The following is a 27,009-nucleotide window of genomic DNA, read 5'->3' on the forward strand; positions in this document are numbered from 1 at the left end:
ACACGATTGCATTCCTTGACTCGATAAAAGGGCTCTGATATTATTTTTAAGACTCTTAAAAGTTAAGGATGAAATTATTTTGAAAGCATGGTGATTTAATTTTGAAGGTTTTTAGATGATTTTATTTTGAAAGTTTTTAGGAGTTAATTATGATTTTATTTTAAAGCCCTTAGAAGATAATGGTGATTTTATTTTGAACTTCCTTAGAAAGCAAGGAACAGGCCACCCCTTAGGAGTTAAAGTAATTTAGATAATTTTATATTGAAGGCCTTTAAGAAGTTAGTAAGGGTGATTTTATTTTGAAAATCCTTTAAATTTTTAAAGTCTTACGAGCGACTATTTTGAAGACCCTTAAGAATTAAGAGTGATTTTAATTTGGAGGCAAAAATGATTGCATTTTGAAGGCCCTTAGAAAATAAGAGTGATATTATTTTGAAGACCTTTATTAATTAAGTGATATTATTTTGAAGGCTCTCAGGATTTATTTTGAAGGTCGTCAAGAGTTAAGGGCGATATTATTTTGAAGGCGCTTAGGAGTTAAGGAAAGCCCTGAGGATTAATAATATTTTGTAGATTACAGGGATGGCTCTGTTACTTGATGTGTCTCTATTGCTCACTAAGAAGATCGAAGGGATTGCTCAATTGGTTAAGGAGGGAATTTCTATCCTCTTGGTCACGGGTTCGAATCCTAAAATGAGAAGAGTTTGTGATTATGCCTCCTAGACCAAAACTTGTCGCTTAAGTGCAATTTACCTGATTCACGTGATTTGCAAGATACTGCGTCAGCTCGTAGGTTTATCCGGTGCGCATCCGAAGGATAGTGGCTTGCAGGTTCCTATGCGTCAGCTCGTAGGTTTATCCGGTGCGCATCCGAAGGATAGTGGCTTGCAGGTTCCTACGGTAAGAAAAACAGATATATCTCTCCGTCTTATTATAAAGACAAGAGGGATGTCTCTGTTACTTATTTTGAAGACAAAAAAATTTATCACTACATCTTGCAATTGTGAAAAATCTTACAAGGAGCATGTTTTTAAGAAATCAATATACCGTGACAATTTTCAATCGTCATGCTAATTATAATTTGAATTGCGCTTGTAAAATATTTTTCTTATATTGTCGCAGTAATACATATGTCAAAAAAGAAATTTCAAACTTGCAAACTAAACTTGTCAAGTAGGACAGCCTGAACAAACTTGTAATTCCCACAATGCTACACTATCTTCTAATTTCTATTTATTAAGTCGGATTAATAATTAATTACTTGACCACAAGTAATTATCCTTTCTCTGAAACGAGAAAAGAATCAATTATTACATAAAATTTCTTTAAATAATTTCAGAAGTTATCACAACTCGAAAATTATATAAGATTAATAGGGATAAATATCAAGTTGGTGACTCGTTTCGTCCAAATGTATCAATTGAGTGACTGATTTCCAAATTGACTCAAATTAGACACTCATTAGAAAAATTTGTATCAAAAATATCACTCTATCGTTAGTCGAAATTTTGAAAATATTATATATTGAGTTTCACATATTTTTTATGAATGGTATTACATCCAAATGAAAGATTCCGAGTCCTACTATTTTTGCTAATATTTTTAGATTTTTAAAATTTTATCAACTATTTATTTTTAATTTTTTGATTGTTTTATTTGATTTAAATAAAAATAAATAGGAGATAAATTTTTAAAAATCTAAAAATATTATTTAAAATACTAGAACTCGGAATCTTTCATTTAGATGTAATACCATTCATAAAAAAATGTGCGAAACTCAATATATAGAACTTTCAAAATTTCGACTAACGATAGAGTGATATTTTTGATACAAATTTTTCTAATGAGTGGCTCATTTGAGTCAATTTAGGAATCAGTCACTCAATTGATACATTTGGACGAAACGAGTCACCAACTTGATATTTATCCCAAGATTAAAATAATTTAATTCGGCATTTTACGTAACTTATCCTTTAAGCCTCTTGAGATAGGCCCAATAACAACATAACTGGGCCTGCGTGGGCTTTTTTCTATAAAAACATAATTATGCAGGCATTTTGGTACATAAGATCTGATATCTGAGACAAATCGACACATCTGTCAAATCCAGACCCTATTTTTTCATAAACCCTAAAATTCCTGAAATCGAATTCGCCGTCAACACATTCTTTTCTCTGTTACTCTCCGTTCTGCTTAAAACTTGAAAACACAACATAAATTTCTCTAAAAAAATTAATTTCTCAAGTAACAACATTCGTCTTCAACAAATTTGAGATTTACGGTATGTCTTCGACTAATTCTTCTGTACTTCCATATATTTTTTTCGCTTTCTTGTATATGTATGGTATTTTTTTTAATGACATCTCATTAGTTGTTTAGTTTGGTAACAAAATTTATCAGATCTAGGATGTGTTTCGATTAATTTCTTCACTACTTCCGTATATTTTTCCTTTTTCGGTAACAAAATATATGCATTTTCCCGATCTCTTTCTCCATGTAAATAGGGATGTTAGTTTTACCCGACCTGATAGATACCCGACCCGTTCCAACCCGATTACATCTACCTAAACCTGATCTGGATATGGATCTTATTTTTAGACTCGAAAAAGTTTGGATCTTGATTTGGATCTTAAATATTTTGAACCGAGACCTGACCCAAAATCCAAAATCCGATCCAAACCCGATAAAACCCGATACAAAATAATTATATGTGTGTGTGCGCGAATGTGAGTGTGTTAAATATATAGTATATATATTCAAACATTATGATTTATTAGTTATGTGTGTTAATATTTTATATTCTTAATTTTTTTTAAAGTTATCATATATTTTTTATAGGTATATCATTTTTAATTTTTAATTTATTTTATTTTATTAAGTATTCGAATTAAACCCGAACCCGAACGGAAACCCGAAAAAACTCGACAGATCGGATTTAGATCTTCATTTTAGATACCCGGACCTGAACCGGAGCCGACCCGAAATATAATGGATCGGGTCTGGATTTTCTTGGTTTGAATTTCCTTTAAAATGTTCTAGATATATTTGATTTAAGTAAAAAAATTTATGACCGTTTGCATAATCTTGGGCTTCAAATCATAGTTGTATAGTTCAATACATTGGTCAATTATGTGAATCTTTGACAGGACTTAAGTTTTATAATTGCCATTGAAGGTTAAGAGGAGCTCTTGACGGGGCTTAAGTTAACTCGAGACTTATAACAGTTATTATATCATCATCAATTTACAAGCAGTTGTCTATATTCTACTGCTCTATATAAATATTTATAGAACTTGGTTAAATGGCGCCAATGTACAGCCAAAGTGTTTATGTATGTTCTCACCCCATTTATAATAGCTTCGTTTTCTTATATACTATAGGGAGGAAAAGGTTGCACAGTGAGAGAAAAATGGCATCAAGGGGAAGAGGAAGAGGAAGAAGAGGAAGACCCAGGAAGGTTCGGGGTTCTGATCTTCTGCATGGGTTTTTGGTTTCTTGCATTTTCATGATTTTAAAAAAAATATTAGTTGTTTTTTAGCCAAGGGAGACTCGGATGGATGCAGCCTTGGACGCGATGAAGGAATATGGTTTCAAGGAGAAGGATATTAAGCAAGCAGTGAAGGAGCTGTTAGAGGTTTGATGTTTACCACTAGTTGTTTTTTAAGAGTAAAACATTGTTATGTGTGTGCTTTTTTATTTTGGGAAATTTGTGAAGGGGATTTTTTGATAATGTCATTGTTTTGTTGAGACTCTTTCTTTGTTTATAGTGAAATTTGACCCCCCTGTGTATGAGTATTTGGCAGTGTAAAACAGTGCTATGCATGTGTATTTGTGTTTGTTTTGCACTTACCCTTTTGATCCAAAGGTGCTAATGTTACACTTTTTGGGGGGATTATCCTGATTTTAGGTATACGGTGGGACTCAAGCCTGGCCACATATCGAAGATCATGGATATAGCATGCTTCTTGAAGTTATTTTAAGCAACCAGGAAGGGGAAAATGGAGAAGCTGGGCCAAGCCAGACGGGAGCAAATCAACCCGAAGAGACAATGGTACTATATAATGTCCTAAAAAAAAATTCTGTGAAGTATAAATTTTTGATTTTGCTGATAATTTATATTTGAATGCCTAAATAGATGATTTATAGAATGATTATTGTTTTATATAACCTTTATTATTCACGGGGATTAGTTCAATAGTTTATTTCTGAGGTGTTGCATTGTTTAGATAATGGATGTCTAGAGATTAAGTTTATCAATTATCAGTAACCAAGTCACGCGAACAGTAAATTTTACGGATTTGCAAATATTGTGTTTATGTCTTTATGACCATTAGCAATATGGTATATGTTTATGTGTAGTTTGTGGAAGACAATGTTAATCAGCCCATTGTTAGCAATTCGTGCTTTATAGTGCAAAAGTTCTGTTGTACATGATGGTCTTTTCCCTAATTTCAGCAACTATAGGAAACCAACAACAAAATTTACAGTCAGAGTAGTATGGTATGCCGTTCGTGTGTAGTCTGGGATGTATAGCTAGCACTGCATAGCATGAATATATAGAAGTTTGTCTCTAATCATGAAGCTGTACATGTCTTAGGTTATGATTAAATACTTATTGCTGTGACAAAGTTCTGATGGCAAGTTGCCGAGTATCACCCTCTTTGCATATGATCGCTTTTTTTGTAGGCCTCGGAGCCTCTAAATGGTGACACGGAACAAAATTTGGATACTGCACCAATAGGTAGTATGGAGCCTCCAAATAATGCCGAACTGCCTATTCCTGACATCATTGAAAATGCACCAAATAATGACAATACAGGTACACTATAAGAATTATCATCTCGTTTAAGAAAAATAAGTTGAGTTTATGCCTCAGCTAATATTTGTATGATACAATGTTATTGACTTTATGGTGAAACAATGTTATTACATAAAGGTCAGGATAGCAAAATTTTGAATTGTAGAATGTAATATGATATTGGTCACCACACACATTGAATGATGAGAATGTTGTTCTCCATGGTGAAGGTATGGAAGACTCCCGTGGACTTGATGTTACTCTTATGGCCCCTGTTATCAGCTCAGATGTCAACCTCGGTAATACTAACACCGAGCTTTCCCTGGCCATCCTCCCTCCACAAGCACCGGGGGGAACTATTCCAAAGAAAAGACGCAGGCCTTGCTACGGGTGGATTGATGATGATGATGAAGACTTGAATGACATTGTGCATTTAAGACCTTCTTAGGGTGGTCATTGATCTTATTGGTTGTCTAGCATATTTTGGCAAACCTATGAATGGCCGGTTCTTATGAATTCTGTAGAATTTTAACTTGGAGCAAATTTTCGAAGTGGTTGCATTTTCCATCTTTTATACTTCCAGCAAAATTTAAAGAGTTTATGTATTTGATTCTATCTATTTTTCCTTTTTGGATCCTTTGTTGCATTTCTTTTCAAATTTAGAGTTAAGTTCGTTTTTATATTATAATCTCTTTGTGATATAATAATGCAGGCAGTGGTTATATTTGTGTGTTAGCCTGTGTGCCACCAATTCAACAAAAATGTTCCCAAATACCAGAAGATGATTCTAACCTATCACTTTGCAATTCAAAACACTAGTTTGTATAGTGTTTATTCTATTTTCATTCTTTAACGCTGTATGGTCTAGCGTTTTGAAATCCTAATTGGCATTTCATGTAGCGTTTTCCTGTTAAAATGCAATAGATCTAGCGTTTTCTATTGAAAATCAAAATGTTAGCTTATCTAGCATTAATATATTGTATTTAGGATTTTTCTCTCAACTCTGTTATTTTTGTTATTTTTGGTATTATTTGTGGTTTCTGTGACTCTGGACCTTTCTCCGGTTTACCTATATCATTTTGTTAAACAAAAAAAAATTACAACATATTTATCTTTTTATGCATGTTAAACATATTTTGCCATGGTAACGGGAAACGAAACAGATTGACTAGCATTGCTGGCCTTCAAAGCAAAAATTATTCATGATCCTCAAGGAGCATTTAGCTCATGAAATATGATTCTCCGCTTCTGCAATCAGGTAGGCATTACTTGCGGCAAGCTGCCAAGCAGCACAAGAGAGTAACCAGCATAAACCTCACGTCCAAAGGTTTTGTCGGCTCTGTCTCGTGATGCAGGAAACATGATTTTCCTGAGTGATAGAGAAGTAGACCGTCTTTTCAGGCTTAAAGTTCTAAGCTTCGGACAAAATGCTTTGGAAGGGAATATACCAGATACCTTGGGACGAGTAAGATCCTGACTTCTGTTTCCAATATCTCATCACTGAATGTCTTCAATTTGGCCAATAATCAACTTCAAGTAAGTATACCATCAGACTTTGGATCGACCCATTGCAATTTGCAATCTGCAAAAGATTCAGCTATCTGATAACAGATGAAGTGGAACCATCCCTATATCACTTTCTAATGCTTCAAAACTCCAAGTTATGGACTTGCAGTTCAACAGTTTTGCCGGTTTCATACCTGAGATCTTGGATGGTTACTCTATCTTCAGAAATTAGGTCTGACAAATAATAATCTAGGATTTGGCGAAAAGGATGGCTTGAGTTCCATTGAATCGTTAATCAATTGTAGCAGCTTAATGATACTGGAACTAGGGGCCAATAAAATGCTCTGGAAGGGAATATACCAGATACCTTGGGAAGAATGCGATCCTGATTCCTGACTTCTGTTTTCAATCGTTAGTACATCAAATACAAGGGCTAGCAGTAGGAATTAACAGATACAGGGTCGGTGTGCATCCACATTAATCCGGAGCATCCACTGACACTTGTTATTAGTAAATCAGACACAGGTGTAAGGTCATACAGGAAACAAAAAGGAAAAGGGAGAGAGTAAAACCTCAGAATTAAGATGAGTGCGGGAGTTTACAAATTCTGGAAGTATATACTATATCTGTTTCTCATCTGCCCGACTCAAATCATCCCAACTTCTGCTGCTACGGTAAAGGGAAACGAAACAGATCAACTAGCATTGTTGGCCTTCAAAGAAAAAATTATCCATGATCCTCAAGGAGCTTTTAGCTCATGGAATATGTCTCTCAACTTCTGCAGCTGGGCAGGCATCACATGCAGCAAACAACACAAAAGAGTCACCAGCATAAACCTTGCATCTAAGGCATTTGTGGGCTCTTTACCGCGTGATATAGGAAACATAATTTTCCTGACTGAAATTGTTCTTACCAACAACAGTCTTCAAGGCACAATTCCTCAAGAAGTCGACCGTCTTTTCAGTCTTAAAGTTCTAAGCTTGGGACGAAACGCTTTGGAAGGAAATATACCAGATACCTTGGGACGAGTTAATAGGTTAGTCATTCTCGAACTTTTTTCCAATAACCTATCTGGTACGATCCCGAATTCTGTTTTCAATCTCTCATCACTGAATGTCTTCAATTTGGCCAACAATCAACTTCAAGGAAGTATACCAACAGACTTTGGTCTGACCCATCACAATCTACAGAAGATTCAGCTATTTGATAACAGATTAAGTGGAAACATCCCTATATCACTTTCTAATGCTTCAAAACTTCAAGTTATTCACTTGCAGTTCAACAATTTTAGTGGCCCCATATCAGTAGATTTTGGAAGGTTACCGTATCTTCAAAATTTAAGTCTGGAATATAATAATTTCGGACTTGGGGAACAGGGTGACTTGAAATTTATTGACTCGTTAGTAAATTGCAGGAGCTTAAAGATATTGAAACTAGGGGCCAATAACTTACAAGGATCATTGCCCCGTTCTATTGCTAATCTATCAATCGAGCTAACGATGATAAGCTTAGCAGATAACTGTATATGTGGAAGCATCCCTCCCGACATATCCAAATTTATCAATTTGATCTTTTTATCTATAGAGCATAACAATTTCACGGGCATTATTCCCCCTGAAATCACCCAACTTGGAAAGTTGCAAAGCATTCTTCTTTCTAACAACAGACTTACAGGGAACATTCTGGCCTCCATAGGGAACCTATCTATGTTGGATGAAGTTCATTTAGAATATAATGAATTGAACGGAATAAAGCAGGGTATTGGTTATATCTGCGGCCTTAGTTCTATCATTCTGTTAAATGCATAAAATTGTTCATAGCTAGATGCTTACAAGAATCCAGGTTCCATGAATCCCGACTTCTGCTACCTTAAGTGGAAATGAAACCGATCAACTAGCTCTGTCGGCCTTCAAAGCAAAGATTTTTCATGATCCTCGAGGATCTTTTAGCTCATAGAAATAGGGTACGACTCCTATTTCTATGCTCACATGCAAGTTGCAACGAGTTCTTCTTTTTAATCAGGGACGGAAGAGGCAAGGAGAACACGTGTCCCCCCTAAATTTTTGTTTTATATTTTTTTCCTATTCTAAATTTTATAAAATTATAGAAGTGCCCCCATAAAATTTAAAAATATATAGGTGTTTTCTCAAAATTTGGTTAGTGTCCTCATACAGTTTGAATTCTAGATTCGCCCTGTTCTGACAAGAAACTTTCACGAACATATATATTTATGTTGGATGAGATATATTTCGAAAATAATGATTTTACATTATCCCTCGACTATCCCCAATGCTGGTCCTCTTGGATTTGTCTCAGAATGACCTCAGTGAAACTATCCCCGACAATCCACAGATGACATTTCACCTTTTTCTGTCCAGTTATGGATTTCATATGCAGCTATTTGCTTGGTCAGGGACTAAAGCCACATGTAAAACTCAGTGGAACCAATTCAAAATAATATTAAAATATCTCGATATAAACTAAAACTATAAAATAATTTACATGAAATTCAAATATCCTGCGTTCGTTTGAATTCCGAAATCTCGAAATTCATCTATTAAATTCTCACTATTATAAAGAAAAAAGTAAATTAAATCTTATATGCAATATATTTAACTGTTAGGAAGGGGACCGGACCTAAAATTCTATATTCTTTAACAGAAAAAATAATCTATACTATACTATACTATAAAAAGCCAACATGGGTATAATTTGTAGTCGTACAAAATTTTGGTTCAGTACTCTCCTCTCAAACTAAAAGTCTACAATGTAGATATCTAGGACTCTCTTGCATCATTAAACAGTTTCATATATTAAAAACACTCCCTGTATATTAATATGTATATTAATATCTTTCTTATTAAACTGGAAGTCAAATAAAATTTTTTAATAATAATATTTTATCAAATTTCGATACGTTATCATATAATATTTCATATAAAATATTATAATGATGTTACAAATAAAATTATAAATATACAATTTTGAATATCTTTTGTCTAAAATACATACAAATAATTAGAGACGCTTCTAGTTCAAACACGAACCATTACGTAACATATGAAGATATATGAAATATGAAAATTTTGATTTAAAATTAACTGAATAATAAAATGTCACATATTAATATTAGAAAAATATTTATAGATAGATAATAAATTGTAAAAGCTAAATTTCCGTTGGAAGATATAATCAGTTGGTTCATATAATTTAATTAAAATCCAATTCATTAATACTAAAATACTAATAACATGGCGTTAAGATTTGAATTTTAATTAATAAATTACGAATTATATACTCGCTCGTGCTTTGCACGGGTTAAAGGCTATATATATAATGAAACATTAGATGAATTTAATGTTTTTGAAATCCGTTAAATAATATTTAATAATATAATGATAATAATTAGACATATAGATTAAAATAATCGTACTTATATTATGTATTAAATAATTAGGTGTGTTACCACTTATTTTCTTTAGACTCGACTTTCAAATTTTCTAATAATAATATTAATAATTAACTTTAGTTCCAAGTTATTAATTTCTTTTGTGAAACGATAAATAACTCCTAATTAATTATAATATAGACAATATCTCTCAACATTCGGGAGCTATCCTAACACAAAATATGATTAAAAGATAAAATTAACTAATTCAAAACGAAGAAACATCTGCACTGAGTTCTAAATAATCCGGGGGCTATTTAACTAGAGGCGCCAGAACAATTCTATATTTTAAATTTAGTATAATCAAAAAATATGAGGCGACGGTAAAAAATGGAGCACAATAAAAAAGTAATATACACGATTGCATTCCTTGACTCAATAAAAGGGCTCTAATATTATTTTCAAGACTCTTGAAAGTTAAGGATGACATTATTTTGAAAGCCTGGTGATTTAAATTTGAAGGTCTTTAGATGATTTTATTTTGAAAGTTTTTAGGAGTTAATTGTGATTTTATTTTGAAGCCCTTAGAAGATAAGAGTGATTTTATTTTCAACTTCTTTAGAAAGCAAGAGGCCACCCCTTAGGAATTAAGGTAATTTGGATAATTTTATTTTGAAGGCCTTTAAGAAGTTAGTAAGGGTGATTTTATTTTGAAAATCCTTTACTTTTTGAAACTTTTACGAGCGATTATTTTGAAGACCCTTAAAAATTAAGAGTGATTTTATTTTGGAGGTAAAAATGATTTTATTTTGAAGGCCTCTAGAAAATAAGAGTGATTTTATTTTTAAGACCCTTAGTAGTTAAGGTGATATTTTTTGAAGGCTCTCAGGAGTTATTTTGAAGGCCGTCAAGAGTTAAGGGCGATATTATTTTGAAGGCGCTTCAGAGTTAAGGAAGGCCCTCAGGAGTAATAATATTTTGAAGATTAGAGGGATGTCTCCGTTATTTACTATGAACACTAGAGGGATATGGCTCTATTGCTCACTATGAAGATCAGAGGGATGGCTCAGTTGGTTAAGGAGGGGATTTCTATCCTCTTGGTCACGGGTTCGAATCCTAAAGTGAGGAGAGTTTGTAATTATGCCTCGTGGACCAGAACTTGTCGCTTAAGTGCGGTTTACCTGATTCACGTGATTTGCAAGCTACTGCGTCAACGAGCATATTTTTAAGAAAATCAATATAACGTGACAATTTTCAATCGTCATGCTAATTATATTTTGAATTGTGCTTGTAAAATATATTTTTTATATTGTCGCAGTAATATATGTCAAAAAAGAAATTTCAAACTTGCAAACTAAACTTGTCAAGTAGCCTAAAGAAACTTGTAAGTCCCACAATGCTACACTATCTTCTAATTTCTATTTATTAAGTCAGATTAATAATTAATTACTTGACCACAAGTAATTATCCTCTCTCTGAAACGAGAAAAGAATCAACTATTACATAAAATATCTCTAAATGATACTCCCTCCGTACCTCTGATTTCTATACACTTTCTTTTTTCGGGATCTCTCATTCAATTCTATACATTTCAAAACTTTCCTAAAATAGTAAACTTTTATAATATAAAAATCCCACCCACCCACTACTTCCATTTACATTTTCAAATCTATCAATTAAATATGCATGGGTCCCACCACTTTACCTACTTTTCTTTCTCTTTCTCATTACTTTACACTACTTTATACACTTTTCTTAGTCTCCGTGTCCATTCCAAACGTATACATCCCAGAGGGACGGAGGGGGTATATTTTAATTTCAGAAGATATCACTACTCGAAGATTATATAAGATTAAAATCAATTAATTCTGCATTAAACGTAACTTATAGGGGTGGCAATATTGGACCCGACCCAACAACCCGACACGAATTCGACTCGTAAAATACGAATTCGGGTTAGAGTTTTTCGGGTTCGGGTCGAATTCGGGTTGACCCAAAATCAACCCAAAAAAATGGGTTAGTTTCGGGTTGAATTCGGGTTACCCGAAATTATCCGAAAATTAATATATAATATAAATATTATATATATTTATATAAAATACATATATTTATATTATTTTTGTAATATTTATTACATAAATGTAATAAAAATATATTTAATTTAATATAAATTAATTTATTTGAATTCAAATAATATTTATTTTTTATTTAAAAAATATATTTATTAATAAATATTATCTTTTCGGTCGGGTTCGGGTTACCCGCGGGTTGTGCGGGTCGGGTTCGGGTTGAGTATACTAACCCATTAAAATTTCGGGTTGGGTAAATTTTTTGACCCGCGACTGTTAACCCGACTCGAACCCAACCTGAAACCCGAAATTGCCAGCCCTAGTAACTTATCCCTTAAGTCTCTTGGGATAGGCCCAATAACAACATAACTGGGCATGCGTGGGTTTTTTCTTATAAAAATATAATTATGCAGGCATTTTGGGATATAAGATCTGATATCCGAGACAAATCGACACATCTGTCAAATTCAGACCCTCTTTTTCCATAAACCCTAAAATTCCCGAAATCTTGTTAGCGAATTCGCCGTCAACACATTCTTTTCTCTATTATTCTCCGTTCTGCTTAAAACTTGAAAACACAACATAAATTTCTCTAAAAAAAATTAATTTCTCAAGTAACAACATTCGTCTTCAACAAATTTGAGATTTACGGTATGTCTTCGACTAATTCTTCTGCACTTCCATATATTTTTTCGCTTTCTTGTATATGTATGGTATTTTTTAATGACATCTCATTAGTTGTTTAGTTTGGTAACAAAATTTATCAGATCTAGGATGTGTTCCGATTAATTTCTTCATTAATTCCGTATATATTTCTCTTTTCGATAAAAAAATATATGCATTTTCCCGATCTCCTTCTACATGTAAATAGGGATTGCAGTTTTACCCGACCCGATGGATACCCGACCCGTTCCAACCCGATTGCATCTACCTGAACCCGACATGGATCTTATTTTTTGGCTCGAAAAAGTTTGGATCTGGATATGGATCTTAAGTATTTCGAACCGAGACCCGACCCAAAATTCGTTTCAAACCCGATCCAAACCTGAAACCCGATAAAATTTCGATACAAAAAATATGTGTGTGTGTGTGAGTGTGTGTTAAATATATAGTATATATATATATATATATTGAAAAATTATGAATTATTAGTTATGTGTGTTAATTTACTTAATTTATATGCGCGAAAAATTATATTCATTTCACCAATATTGTATTTTTCTTAATTATTTTGCATTAAATAATCAAAATATAAACGATAAATTGAATGATTGTAAACAATTAAATTATCATGTTTCACGTGTTGATTATACTAAGTGAAACATGGAATCCCTTCTTTATATTCTTAAATGTTTAAAAAAATTATCATATTTTTCATAGGTATATCATTTTTAATTTTTATTTAACTTTATTTTCTTAAGTATTCGAATTAAACCCGAATTAAACCCAAACCCGAACGGAAAACCGAAAAAACTCTACGGATCAGATTTGGATCTTCATTTTAGATACCCGGATCCGAACCCAAACCGACCCGAAATAAAATGGACCGGGTCTGGATCTCAAGAAACCCGACCCAACCCGACCGTTTTCATCCCTCCATGTAAAGTAAATTGTGATCTAACTAGACATGTATAATAATTTTAACAATATTTGGTAATAGTTGTCGTATAAATTTGGAATAAATAAAGAAACATTAAATTGTATTAAACAACAATTATAATCTAAATTTCTTTGAACAAGTGAGAAATAATAATATACGTTTGGTACATGTTTAGGATCATTTTAGGAAAAATAATGATATTTCCTTGGTTTGAATTTTCTTTAAAATGTTGTAGATATATTTGATTTAAGTAAAAAATTTATGACCGTTTGCATAATCTTGGGCTTCAAATCATAGTTGTATATTTCAATACATTGGTCAATTATGTGAATCTTTGACAGGACTTAAGTTTTATAATAGCCATCGAAGGTAATTAAGAGGAGCTCTTGACGGGGCTTAAGTTAACTCGAGACTTAGAGCATCTCCAACGGTGCTCCTAAATCATTCCTTAAACAATAATATAAAATGTGGCTCCTAATAAGTTAATACACTAAAAAGCATGAGAACTCCAATGGTACTCTTTATACTTGCTCCTTATTCATATTTTATATTTATTTTATATAAATGAGAGGAAAAAGTTAACTAAAATAGAGAGAAGATTGAAGGGAAATTAATATAATATTGGGTTAGGAGCTACTAGATACTCTTTAAAAGAAAGGAGAGAGAGTAAGCTCTTAAATTTTTAAAAAGCATCTAGGAGCCCATTGGAGCACTAAAATTTGATTTGCTCCTAAAATTTAGACTTAGGAGCTTGTTTAGAGAGCCCCTTGGAGTTGCTCTTATAACAGTTATTATATCATCATCAATTTACAAGCAGTTGTCTATATTCTACTGCTCTATATAAATATTTATAGAACTTGGTTAAATGGCGCCAATGTACAGCCAAAGTGTTTATGTATGTTCTCACCCCATTTATAATAGCTTCGTTTTCTTATATACTATAGGGAGGAAAAGGTTGCACAGTGAGAGAAAAATGGCATCAAGGGGAAGAGGAAGAGGAAGAAGAGGAAGACCCAGGAAGGTTCGGGGTTCTGATCTTCTGCATGGGTTTTTGGTTTCTTGCATTTTCATGATTTTAAAAAAAATATTAGTTGTTTTTTAGCCAAGGGAGACTCGGATGGATGCAGCCTTGGACGCGATGAAGGAATATGGTTTCAAGGAGAAGGATATTAAGCAAGCAGTGAAGGAGCTGTTAGAGGTTTGATGTTTACCACTAGTTGTTTTTTAAGAGTAAAACATTGTTATGTGTGTGCTTTTTTATTTTGGGAAATTTGTGAAGGGGATTTTTTGATAATGTCATTGTTTTGTTGAGACTCTTTCTTTGTTTATAGTGAAATTTGACCCCCCTGTGTATGAGTATTTGGCAGTGTAAAACAGTGCTATGCATGTGTATTTGTGTTTGTTTTGCACTTACCCTTTTGATCCAAAGGTGCTAATGTTACACTTTTTGGGGGGATTATCCTGATTTTAGGTATACGGTGGGACTCAAGCCTGGCCACATATCGAAGATCATGGATATAGCATGCTTCTTGAAGTTATTTTAAGCAACCAGGAAGGGGAAAATGGAGAAGCTGGGCCAAGCCAGACGGGAGCAAATCAACCCGAAGAGACAATGGTACTATATAATGTCCTAAAAAAAAATTCTGTGAAGTATAAATTTTTGATTTTGCTGATAATTTATATTTGAATGCCTAAATAGATGATTTATAGAATGATTATTGTTTTATATAACCTTTATTATTCACGGGGATTAGTTCAATAGTTTATTTCTGAGGTGTTGCATTGTTTAGATAATGGATGTCTAGAGATTAAGTTTATCAATTATCAGTAACCAAGTCACGCGAACAGTAAATTTTACGGATTTGCAAATATTGTGTTTATGTCTTTATGACCATTAGCAATATGGTATATGTTTATGTGTAGTTTGTGGAAGACAATGTTAATCAGCCCATTGTTAGCAATTCGTGCTTTATAGTGCAAAAGTTCTGTTGTACATGATGGTCTTTTCCCTAATTTCAGCAACTATAGGAAACCAACAACAAAATTTACAGTCAGAGTAGTATGGTATGCCGTTCGTGTGTAGTCTGGGATGTATAGCTAGCACTGCATAGCATGAATATATAGAAGTTTGTCTCTAATCATGAAGCTGTACATGTCTTAGGTTATGATTAAATACTTATTGCTGTGACAAAGTTCTGATGGCAAGTTGCCGAGTATCACCCTCTTTGCATATGATCGCTTTTTTTGTAGGCCTCGGAGCCTCTAAATGGTGACACGGAACAAAATTTGGATACTGCACCAATAGGTAGTATGGAGCCTCCAAATAATGCCGAACTGCCTATTCCTGACATCATTGAAAATGCACCAAATAATGACAATACAGGTACACTATAAGAATTATCATCTCGTTTAAGAAAAATAAGTTGAGTTTATGCCTCAGCTAATATTTGTATGATACAATGTTATTGACTTTATGGTGAAACAATGTTATTACATAAAGGTCAGGATAGCAAAATTTTGAATTGTAGAATGTAATATGATATTGGTCACCACACACATTGAATGATGAGAATGTTGTTCTCCATGGTGAAGGTATGGAAGACTCCCGTGGACTTGATGTTACTCTTATGGCCCCTGTTATCAGCTCAGATGTCAACCTCGGTAATACTAACACCGAGCTTTCCCTGGCCATCCTCCCTCCACAAGCACCGGGGGGAACTATTCCAAAGAAAAGACGCAGGCCTTGCTACGGGTGGATTGATGATGATGATGAAGACTTGAATGACATTGTGCATTTAAGACCTTCTTAGGGTGGTCATTGATCTTATTGGTTGTCTAGCATATTTTGGCAAACCTATGAATGGCCGGTTCTTATGAATTCTGTAGAATTTTAACTTGGAGCAAATTTTCGAAGTGGTTGCATTTTCCATCTTTTATACTTCCAGCAAAATTTAAAGAGTTTATGTATTTGATTCTATCTATTTTTCCTTTTTGGATCCTTTGTTGCATTTCTTTTCAAATTTAGAGTTAAGTTCGTTTTTATATTATAATCTCTTTGTGATATAATAATGCAGGCAGTGGTTATATTTGTGTGTTAGCCTGTGTGCCACCAATTCAACAAAAATGTTCCCAAATACCAGAAGATGATTCTAACCTATCACTTTGCAATTCAAAACACTAGTTTGTATAGTGTTTATTCTATTTTCATTCTTTAACGCTGTATGGTCTAGCGTTTTGAAATCCTAATTGGCATTTCATGTAGCGTTTTCCTGTTAAAATGCAATAGATCTAGCGTTTTCTATTGAAAATCAAAATGTTAGCTTATCTAGCATTAATATATTGTATTTAGGATTTTTCTCTCAACTCTGTTATTTTTGTTATTTTTGGTATTATTTGTGGTTTCTGTGACTCTGGACCTTTCTCCGGTTTACCTATATCATTTTGTTAAACAAAAAAAAATTACAACATATTTATCTTTTTATGCATGTTAAACATATTTTGCCATGGTAACGGGAAACGAAACAGATTGACTAGCATTGCTGGCCTTCAAAGCAAAAATTATTCATGATCCTCAAGGAGCATTTAGCTCATGAAATATGATTCTCCGCTTCTGCAATCAGGTAGGCATTACTTGCGGCAAGCTGCCAAGCAGCACAAGAGAGTAACCAGCATAAACCTCACGTCCAAAGGTTTTGTCGGCTCTGTCTCGTGATGCAGGAAACATGATTTTCCTGAGTGATAGAGAAGTAGACCGTCTTTTCAGGCTTAAAGTTCTAAGCTTCGGACAAAATGCTTTGGAAGGGAATATACCAGATACCTTGGGACGAGTAAGATCCTGACTTCTGTTTCCAATATCTCATCACTGAATGTCTTCAATTTGGCCAATAATCAACTTCAAGTAAGTATACCATCAGACTTTGGATCGACCCATTGCAATTTGCAATCTGCAAAAGATTCAGCTATCTGATAACAGATGAAGTGGAACCATCCCTATATCACTTTCTAATGCTTCAAAACTCCAAGTTATGGACTTGCAGTTCAACAGTTTTGCCGGTTTCATACCTGAGATCTTGGATGGTTACTCTATCTTCAGAAATTAGGTCTGACAAATAATAATCTAGGATTTGGCGAAAAGGATGGCTTGAGTTCCATTGAATCGTTAATCAATTGTAGCAGCTTAATGATACTGGAACTAGGGGCCAATAAAATGCTCTGGAAGGGAATATACCAGATACCTTGGGAAGAATGCGATCCTGATTCCTGACTTCTGTTTTCAATCGTTAGTACATCAAATACAAGGGCTAGCAGTAGGAATTAACAGATACAGGGTCGGTGTGCTTTTTCAAGATTATTATCCTCCACCAGCTTTTTTTTTTCCCGCTTGATGACCCACCAAGTGAAAAAAATGCCAGACGTTGAATTTATTAAATGCCAGCCGTTGGATCATCCAATAGCTGGAACATAATGAGTTGTATACAAATCTTTGACAATCACATGTTAGAACAAATTAACATGCAGACCTCACAGCAGACTCACTGTCAGTCTCCATCCAAGACAAATTTGTTTACCGGTAAATTGAATGTACTATGACTTATAGTGTAGGCGACAATAAATTGGTAGGTCATACGATACATGCCCTCTAGTGCAAAGAAATTTCCAGATGGCTACCATTTTCCTGGAACTGGTGACTTGAGGATGTGCATCCACATTAATCCGGAGCATCCACTGACACTTGTTATTAGTAAATCAGACACAGGTGTAAGGTCATACCGGAAACAAAAAGGAAAAGCGAGAGAGTAAAACCTCAGAATTAAGATGAGTGCGGGAGTTTACAAATTCTGGAAGTATATACTATATCTGTTTCTCATCTGCCCGACTCAAATCATCCCAACTTCTGCTGCTATGGTAAAGGGAAACGAAACAGATCAACTAGCATTGTTGGCCTTCAAAGAAAAAATTATCCATGATCCTCAAGGAGCTTTTAGCTCATGGAATATGTCTCTCAACTTCTGCAGCTGGGCAGGCATCACATGCAGCAAACAACACAAAAGAGTCACCAGCATAAACCTTGCATCTAAGGCATTTGTGGGCTCTTTACCGCGTGATATAGGAAACATAAGTTTCCTGACTGAAACTGTTCTTACCAACAACAGTCTTCAAGGCACAATTCCTCAAGAAGTCGACCGTCTTTTCAGTCTTAAAGTTCTAAGCTTGGGACGAAATGCTTTGGAAGGAAATATACCAGATACCTTGGGACGAGTTAATAGGTTAGTCATTCTTGAACTTTTTTCCAATAACCTATCTGGTGCGATCCCGACTTCTGTTGTCAATCTCTCATCATTGAATGTCTTCAATTTGGCCAATAATACACTTCAAGGAAGTATACCATCAGACCTTGGATTGACCCATCACAATCTACAGAAGATTCAGCTATCTGATAACAGATTAAGTGGAACGATCCCTATATCACTTTGTAATGCTTCAAAACTTCAAGTTATTCACTTGCAGTTCAACAGTTTTACCGGTCCCATACCTGTAGATTTTGGACGGTTACTGTTTCTTCAGAAATTAGTTCTGACAAATAATAATTTAGGATTTGGGGAAAAGGATGACTTGAGTTTCATTAAATCGTTGATCAATTGTAGCAGCTTAAAGATACTGGATGTAGGGGCCAATAATTTACAAGGATCACTGCCCAGTTCTGTTGTTAATCTATCAACTGAGCTAACAATGATAAACTTAGCAGATAATCGGATCTTAATGACTTTCATACTGTGTAAACTAGCTAAGAGAGAAAAAGATATGAACTACTGTATTTTCCATTAGATAATGAATAGCTCTGTTACACTTTGTTTATATACTAGTATGTACAATGACAGCTGTGTATGAGCTGTAGTTGGTGTGCTCCACTAACTAACTACTCCCTCCGTCCCTCCCATTTGTTATCAAATGGGTTGGGCACGGAGGTTAAGAAATATGTATAAAGTAAATGAGAAAGAGAAAGAAAAGTGAGTGAAGTGGTGGGACCCATTGAATTTTAATGTATAAAATGAAGATAGTGGAGTAAAAGTAGTGTGAAAAGAAAAAAAAAGTGGAGAAGTGGCGGGACCCATTGACTATTTTTGGTAAGTTTTGAAATGTAAAGAATTGGATGGGACACCCCAAAAAGGAAAGTGTAAAGAAATGGTTGGGACGGAGGGAGTAATTCTGTTATTAACCAAAAGCAACTAACAGTTTCTTTTGTAATGGTTGTTGACTTCTCATTATATCTTTAGCCTCCCCTTGAACAGAAGTTGCTGTTGCTGCGTGAGCTTGCTTATCCCCCCCCACAAATTGGAGTTTGAGGAGAAATGCAAAGACCCAATTTGCGAGCAAAAGTCCAGTGTAAAACCTTGCCCAAACCCTTTGTTAAGATGTCAGCAAGGTTTTCTTTGGTAGAAATCTGAGTAACACTGACAATGCCAGCCTGAATTTTTTCACGAATGAAATGAACATCAAGTTCAATATGTTTCGTTCTAGCGTGATAAACTGGATTAGCAGTTAAATCGATAGCTGCCTTGCTATCACAAAACATGGGAATGGGTCCTGGAAGAGACAACTGTAAAGCTTGTAACAAGTTAATGATCCAAAGAACCTCACATGAGGCATCAGACAAAGCACGGTATTCAGCTTCTGCTGAACTTTTGGAAGTAACATGTTGCTTTTTAGATCGCCAGGAAATGACAACAGGACCTAAAGTCAAGCAATAAGCACCAACTGAGCGTCTGTCATTGGGGTCACCAGCCCAATCACTATCACTGTACACTCTGAGCTACAGATCATTGGATGAAGGAAAAAACAATCCATGAGTCCTGGTGCACTTTAGATATCGAAGAACACGAACAGCAGCTTCTAAGTGTTTGACACGCGGAGCATGCATGAACTGACTTAAGAGTTGGACAGAAAAGGAAATATCAGGACGACAAGTATTAAGGTAAATAAGCTTGCCAATCCAAGCCCTGTAGACTGATGGTTCTTTGATTAAAGGTCCAGATTCATCATTATCATACAATTTCAAATGAGGATCCAAAGGAACTGAGAGTGGTCGACAATCAGTTAACTCAGCAAGAGCCAAAAGATCTGATATAAACTTCTGCTGTGAGACAAAAATACCAGTTTTATCCCTGCTCACCTCCAATCCTAAATAATATTTGACAGCACCCAAATTTTTGATCCCAAATTTGCTATCAAGTGACTGCTTCAAAGCAGAGATAATCTCACCATTATTACCAGATATAAGAATGTCGTCCACATAGACTAAGACCACAATATAATTGCCAGAAGACTGATATGTGAACATGGAATAATCAGTCTTGGACTGAACATAGCCTTCTTCAATGAGAAAAGAAGTTAACTTGTCAAACCATTCACGAGACGCTTGCTTAAGACCATATATAGACTTTACTAATCTACATACCAAACGAGAAATACCAATGGTGTTGATGTAACCAGCAGGCAACTCCATATAAACTTCCTCCTTCAGGGTGCCATGTAAAAAGGCATTGTTCACGTCTAGCTGTTCAATTATCCAACCCTTGGCTGCTGCAATAGCAAACAAACTGCGTACAGTAACCATTTTGACCACAGGAGCAAACGTGTCATGATAATCAACTCCTTCTTGCTGTGTATAACCCTTTGCAACTAAACGAGCCTTGTTTCGTTCAATTTGACCATTTGCTAAATATTTGATCCTGTAAACCCATTTGCAGGCAATTGCTTTCTTGCCAGGTGGTAAGGACACCAAATCCCAAGTATGATTCTGTTCTAAAGCTTGCAGTTCCTTTTGCATAGCCTCAACCCACAAAGGATTAGAAACAGCTTGATGATAGAACTTGGGTTCAATAATCTTTGCAGAATTAGCAAGAAATTCTGTGTGATTAGGATCTTGTTGGAGAGATGACAATAAGGCAGTCTCATGTGCTTTGGAATCAAGCACATTCAAAGATGTCTTCTTATGTCCATTAGAGACATGATAATCCTGCCACCATTTTGGTCGAGAAGTACCTCTAGTGGACTGTCTAAGAGGCTGGACAACAGAAGTAGCAAATGTGCTATCTTCAGGTTGCTGAGAATTATCTAAAAAAGGAACAGATAAAGAAGTTTGTGGAGACATAGCAGTGTTTTCGACTGGAGTAAAACAATTGGTGTCAGCAATAGGAGAACATGTAGGTTCATCTATATGACGTGTGACAGGCTTCTGAGAAGTGCCATTGACAAATATAGATGAAGAAGATTGAGAACCAGTACACCAGTCTTGAAACTCAGACATAGATTTTGTAGGCTGTGTTATATTTGTAGAATGATATGGAAATGTACATTCATGAAACACAACATGTCTACTAACAAATACTGTGTGAGTATCAAGATCAAGAAGCTTGTATCCCTTTTGATTAAAAGGATAACCTATAAACACAGATTTGATAGCCCTCTGTGCAAACTTATCATTAGAATGGACTGAAGCAAAACAAAGACAGCCAAATACTTTCAACAAAGAGTAATCTGGAGGTTTGTTATGCAGCATTTGGAAAGGAGATTTGTAGTTAAGAACAGGTGTGGGTAACATATTGATCAAGTGAGCAGCTGTTAAAACACAATCTCCCCAATACTTGGTTGGTAAACCAGATTGAAACCTAAGAGCTCGACTAATCTCAAGCAAATGTCTGTGTTTTCTCTCAACTTTGGAATTTTGTTGAGGTGTATAAGGACATGAAGTTTGATGAACAACACCAAGACTGTTAAGAAAAGTAGTGAAAGAATGACTCATAAACTCACTACCATTATCAGACCTGACCACTTTGAGAGATTTATGAAACTGATTCTGGGCATAAAAAACAAATTTCTGAAATATACTGAGTACTTGTTGTTTGTTAGGCATTAAAAATACCCAAGTAGCTCTAGTATAATCATCTACAATAGTAAAAAAATACCAACAGATTTTCGGGGAACATTCCGGCCTTCATAGGGAACCTGTCTATGTTGGACGAAATACATTTAGAAGATAATGATTTAAATGGAACCATTCCTCCTAGTTTTGGAAATTGTCCAATGTTGGTCCTCTTGGATTTGTCTCAAAATAACCTCAGTGGAACTGTACCCAACAAATTCTTTAATATTTCTCCTTTTTCTATCAAATTAAATCTTTCTCGAAACCATCTGGTTGGATCTCTAGCAGTAGGTATTGGTACTTTAAAAACCTTAGTTGAATTGGATATCTCAGAAAATGAGTTTTCTGGTTTGGTTCCAATGGAGCTGGGTGACTGCATTGCCCTTAATTCATTATACATGCAAGGCAACTTCTTTCAGGGTTGCATCCCCCAGTCAATGAAAAATTTAAGAGGTGTGCAAAATGTTGATCTTTCTCGTAATAACTTATCTGGGACAATCCCGGTCTTCTTTGTAACCCTATCCTTAATATATTTAAATCTGAGTTGGAATAATCTTGAAGGAGAGATACCTACAAAAGGAGTATTCGCAGATGCAGTTGCAGTCTCAATGGCAGGTAACAAAGGGCTTTGTGGAGGCATACCTGGACTACAGCTACCAAGATGCAGTAGTGATAGATCAAAAAAACACAAAGTGTCTTCAGATCAGCTTTTCTTCTTAATAGGTTATATACTAGGGCTTCTTATTTTCTGCCTTTTTTGGATGAAAAGGATGATAAAAGAGTCTCGCCCAAAGAGGCCCATTTCCGTACCATCCATCAGATTGCCATACCAAGAACTGCATCAAGCAACTATTGGGTTCTCACCGGCCAACTTGGTCAACAAGGATTGTCTTGGGTCAGTGTACAGAGGAGAACTTGGTCCACAATACAGAGAAAAAGCTTTTGCAATCAAAGTATTCAATGAAGAATCATCCAGCGCTTTCAACACCGAGTGCGAAGTCCTCCAAAAAATCTGCCACAGAAACATTGTTAAGATTATAAGTACATGCTCGATGATTGTAAGGAAGCACGAATTTAAAGCTATTGTTTACAAATTCATGGAGCATGGGAGCTTAGAGAGGTGGCTGCATCCAAGAAATATGACATTTAGTGATACACAAGACATGCCTCAGATACTGAACCTAGTTACCAAAATAAACATAGCCATTGATATAGCTAGTGCACTTGCTTATCTTCATAATCAATTGGATAAGTCCTTGGCACATCGGAATCTAAAACCAAGCAACATATGGCTAGATAAAGACATGAGAGCTTATGTATCAAATTTTGGACTGGCAAAGTTTATAACAGAAATCAACAGCACAAGGCAGGGCAGTTTAACTGCATTAGCAGGAACCTCTGGATATATGCCTCCAGGTACAAAAACTATATTACACTTCGTACATGAATTTTTTATTTAGTGTGTAGTTCTTTTCTCACTAAAACATGTAAGATTTGGACAGAGCCACCCCCGTGTTAGGACAGAACATGTTAATTTGAGACATGTTAATGCCAGTGCTCCCTAACAATTAACGAATCTATGACCTGAAGTTTCTGCACTTCCACTAGTACTACAACATGCAATTTTATATGTATGACAATTTTGTACTTCAGCCTTTTCATTGCCACATATATGAGAATAATGTCCTCTGATTCTTTTTCTTGCATCTATTTACTTGTTATTAACTCTAAATGGCTGTGCAGTCCTCAAGAATTTGCGGAATTTATCCTTACAGATGTATTTAATAAGTCTAAAATAGTTTTAGGCAGATAGTAGTGCACATCGTGAACAAGAGAAACTACTTCCCTTGTGATTTATTCAAATAATTGCTGAAAGATTCTAACTCTCCTCGCTCTGATATATTATGGACAAGAGTACTATCGGGGAAGCATAGTGTCAACTAAGGGGGATGTCTACAGCTACGGAATAATTTTACTGGAGATGCTGACAGGAAAAAGGACTACTGACTCCATGTTTGATGAACGTTTCAAGCTTCAGGACTTTGTTTCCAATGCCTTGCCTGACGGCATAAGAAAGATTATTGACCCAGTTCATTTACATGAACTTGATAGTGGTAATGTGGCACACACAGAGGCCAGTCTGAGTGTGCTTTTTAACATTGGGGTGACATGTGCCATGGAGGTCTCACAGTTACGACCGTATATGGATGACACTCGAAGCATGCTGGAAAATGTTAGGAGCATTTATAAGGTGTGTAATGTACATCTCTAATTATTCTTATTTTTAAAGCTTGGATGTTTTAGCATTAGACCGTAGCGATCAAATGTAAAGTTACTATCTCTGAGGTTGTTTAACTGCATAATACATCATCTTTTAAGTTCAAAAATTGATGTTTACTATTCTGCATGTAGTTTTTTTTCTCTAAAATTTGAGATTAAATGCTTTGCTCCAGGACGACAGAAGTTTCCTAACTGCAGAGTGGAAAGCTACAAGAACCATGAAAATGTACGGGTACATTTTCCATAGTTCATTTGCATGTAGATATATCAATTAGACATTCAATTGTTTATCCTAATTGTGTAGGACAAAGAAGATGTATACAAGCTCAATTACACTGTCATACATGGATCTGCATAAAGCAACTAATGGATTCTCCTCAACCAACTTAGTCGGCGCAGGTGGTTTTGGCTCTGTTTATAAAGGAGAATCTACTGACAAAATTTTTCGCCTTCTCTCAAGGAATAGTGGGATAGAAGATGGGATTGGAACACCTGTTGCCATCAAAGTATTTAACCTTAAGCGTCGAGGTGCAGTGAGAAGTTTCAACACCGAGTATCAGATCTTAAGAAACATTCACCACCCAAATTTTGTCAAGATAATAACTACATGCGAAAGTGTAGATCAGGAGGGTCATGATTTTCGAGCTATTCTTTACGAATTTATGGATCGTGGTAGTTTAGAGATGTGGCTGCATTCAACAAGCAAAAATAACCGTGATAGGCCCATCAAACCTCAAATATTGAGCCTTCATGCCAGAATAAATGTAGCAATTGATGTAGCCTGTGCACTCAATTATCTCCATCATCGCTGCATATCTAGCATAATTCATTGTGATCTAAAACCAGGCAACGTTCTGCTTGATAAAAAAATGGTTGCACATATTTCAGATTTTGGACTGGCAATTTCTCATCTTGAATCCCCAACCTTTGACCAAAGCAGCGGCTCAACTGGAATGCGAGGAACCCCCGGATATATAGCTCCAGGTAAAGTTACTATAAAACTGCATTGAATTAAAGATATATGAAATCTTCTGGGGTAAAATGTAAGACTTGAAGTATTTATCTACCTCCTCTACCCTTCTCCCTTCTCCTTGACCCGTCCCAGATCATCAACTCTCATGAACCCTAATCCCTAAGGTAGTGTTAAGATAAAAACATTTGCTGCTATCGATGATTCACATTTTTCACTCATCTTGAGGAACTACATATATACATACACGAGTCAAGGAACTAGACATATACATAGACGAGTTAGTGAATGTCCATCCAAGTAGCTCTGCCTCCATATTATTGGAGATACATTCTAATTGTTTTCTTTGAGATGGGTTGTTAATTGATAGGAATTTCTTTAATCAAGCAGGTAATACTGGCTGGTTGCTTTCCTGATTTGAATAACTGAGAGAAATTCTTCTTTGTTCACTACAATTTTTGTATTAAGTTTATTGTTCTAATTAAATTTTATAAAATAAAAACTCTAAGTAAAGCTTTTCATACATACATAAAGCATGCATTTCCCAAATTCATGCTACGAAAGTGATAATAGCCTATCATTGATTAAAATAATGGTAAATTCAATTCTAATGGTTGTATACACTATACGCATATTTGATAAAGTAGTTGAATCAAGCACCAGGGTAAGAGTCATTGCATGACTGAAGTATTAGATTGAACTCTATCTTGCACTTTATGGCTAGAGATTTGAATTTATTATTTCTTGGTTAATAGAGTATGGTCTAGGAGTCCAGATGACAACCAAGGGAGACACATACAGCTTTGGGATTCTATTACTGGAGATGCTGACAGGCAAGAAGCCCGGTCATCGTATGTTTCGGGGAGGTCTCACCCTTCACAACTTTGTCTCGATATCCTTGCCTGACGATGTAATCAACATTGCCGACCCACTCATGCAGGTAATGACATCTGCAGATATAGGGGATGGCCAATGAGTAGAGGATTGCCTGACTAGAATGTTCAACATTGGTTTAGCATGCTCCAAGATATCACCAAAGAATCGACCAGACATGTGTACCGTTTTAAGGGAGCTAAAATCCATCAGGAACAGCTTCTAAGTTAATATACTTGTGCTACCTCAGTTTTAAAAGAATAATACGGAGACACAAACTTTAGTCCCTCATTGTTGATTACTGCAGTATGATCTCATCAAAAACTAATCGTTTTTTTTTAACCTAGAAATCTTGTTTCTAATGTATTTTATTGTGAATGTATACGTTTGCGGACATATTTCTGTCCTGATGATAATAAGAGTGGTGTAATTTCCATCCAACAGATTATAAGAGTTTGTGTAACCAACAGCATACAATAATGCATCAGCAAGCAACTCCGCGTCTAAAATTTAGAGTTATTACTAAACAGTCAAGTACAATCAGAGGCTTGATATACGTGGATGATCCTAGAAAAGATCCAAAATTCATATAATATCCATAA

The 27,009-nt window shown here is 35.1% G+C and overlaps 5 protein-coding genes across 5 annotated transcripts; all 5 read left to right on the plus strand.

The window, feature by feature from the left end:
* Window positions 1-3,248: 3,248 nt before the first annotated feature.
* Window positions 3,249-5,377, plus strand: LOC108198388 (uncharacterized). The gene is made up of 5 exons (XM_017366140.2): window positions 3,249-3,457; window positions 3,539-3,634; window positions 3,908-4,051; window positions 4,687-4,819; window positions 5,029-5,377. Exons 1-5 carry the CDS (start codon window positions 3,302-3,304, stop codon window positions 5,244-5,246), a joined length of 747 nt encoding a protein of 248 aa, XP_017221629.2. The 5' UTR covers window positions 3,249-3,301; the 3' UTR covers window positions 5,247-5,377.
* Window positions 5,378-6,888: 1,511 nt separating this feature from the next.
* On the plus strand, window positions 6,889-8,112 carry LOC108198389 (probable LRR receptor-like serine/threonine-protein kinase At3g47570). Its single transcript, XM_017366141.2, has one exon. It carries the CDS (start codon window positions 6,889-6,891, stop codon window positions 8,110-8,112), a length of 1,224 nt encoding a protein of 407 aa, XP_017221630.2.
* A 6,103-nt stretch (window positions 8,113-14,215) lies between these two features.
* LOC108198390 (uncharacterized) lies at window positions 14,216-16,302 on the plus strand. The gene is made up of 4 exons (XM_064082592.1): window positions 14,216-14,559; window positions 14,833-14,976; window positions 15,612-15,744; window positions 15,954-16,302. The coding sequence occupies exons 1-4, from the start codon at window positions 14,479-14,481 to the stop codon at window positions 16,169-16,171; spliced, it is 576 nt and encodes a 191-aa protein (XP_063938662.1). The 5' UTR covers window positions 14,216-14,478; the 3' UTR covers window positions 16,172-16,302.
* A 1,874-nt stretch (window positions 16,303-18,176) lies between these two features.
* Window positions 18,177-19,187, plus strand: LOC108198391 (putative receptor-like protein kinase At3g47110). Its single transcript, XM_017366143.2, has one exon. The coding sequence runs from the start codon at window positions 18,177-18,179 to the stop codon at window positions 19,185-19,187; it is 1,011 nt and encodes a 336-aa protein (XP_017221632.2).
* A 3,118-nt stretch (window positions 19,188-22,305) lies between these two features.
* On the plus strand, window positions 22,306-26,656 carry LOC108197835 (putative receptor-like protein kinase At3g47110). Its single transcript, XM_017365547.2, has 5 exons — window positions 22,306-23,700; window positions 24,198-24,535; window positions 24,738-24,790; window positions 24,869-25,548; window positions 26,290-26,656. Exons 1-5 carry the CDS (start codon window positions 22,374-22,376, stop codon window positions 26,508-26,510), a joined length of 2,619 nt encoding a protein of 872 aa, XP_017221036.1. The 5' UTR covers window positions 22,306-22,373; the 3' UTR covers window positions 26,511-26,656.
* Window positions 26,657-27,009: the final 353 nt, after the last annotated feature.

This window comes from Daucus carota, chromosome 8 (assembly GCF_001625215.2).
Source record: "Daucus carota subsp. sativus chromosome 8, DH1 v3.0, whole genome shotgun sequence".
NCBI lineage: Eukaryota > Viridiplantae > Streptophyta > Magnoliopsida > Apiales > Apiaceae > Daucus > Daucus carota.

What these genes read in the sequence shown, in the direction of transcription:
- LOC108198388 (XM_017366140.2), top strand. Translation starts at nt 3,302, where the DNA reads ATGGCGCCAATGTACAGCCAAAGTGTTTATGTATGTTCTCACCCCATT. An exon ending in CAGTGAAGGAGCTGTTAGAG is followed by an intron (nt 3,635 to 3,907) that starts GTTTGATGTTTA and finishes TCCTGATTTTAG; the next exon opens with GTATACGGTGGGACTCAAGC. An exon ending in ACCAAATAATGACAATACAG is followed by an intron (nt 4,820 to 5,028) that starts GTACACTATAAG and finishes TCCATGGTGAAG; the next exon opens with GTATGGAAGACTCCCGTGGA.
- LOC108198389 (XM_017366141.2), top strand. Translation starts at nt 6,889, where the DNA reads ATGAGTGCGGGAGTTTACAAATTCTGGAAGTATATACTATATCTGTTT.
- LOC108198390 (XM_064082592.1), top strand. Translation starts at nt 14,479, where the DNA reads ATGGATGCAGCCTTGGACGCGATGAAGGAATATGGTTTCAAGGAGAAG. An exon ending in ATCAACCCGAAGAGACAATG is followed by an intron (nt 14,977 to 15,611) that starts GTACTATATAAT and finishes CTTTTTTTGTAG; the next exon opens with GCCTCGGAGCCTCTAAATGG. An exon ending in ACCAAATAATGACAATACAG is followed by an intron (nt 15,745 to 15,953) that starts GTACACTATAAG and finishes TCCATGGTGAAG; the next exon opens with GTATGGAAGACTCCCGTGGA.
- LOC108198391 (XM_017366143.2), top strand. Translation starts at nt 18,177, where the DNA reads ATGAGTGCGGGAGTTTACAAATTCTGGAAGTATATACTATATCTGTTT.
- LOC108197835 (XM_017365547.2), top strand. Translation starts at nt 22,374, where the DNA reads ATGTTGGACGAAATACATTTAGAAGATAATGATTTAAATGGAACCATT. An exon ending in CTCTGGATATATGCCTCCAG is followed by an intron (nt 23,701 to 24,197) that starts GTACAAAAACTA and finishes ATTATGGACAAG; the next exon opens with AGTACTATCGGGGAAGCATA. An exon ending in GCTACAAGAACCATGAAAAT is followed by an intron (nt 24,791 to 24,868) that starts GTACGGGTACAT and finishes CTAATTGTGTAG; the next exon opens with GACAAAGAAGATGTATACAA.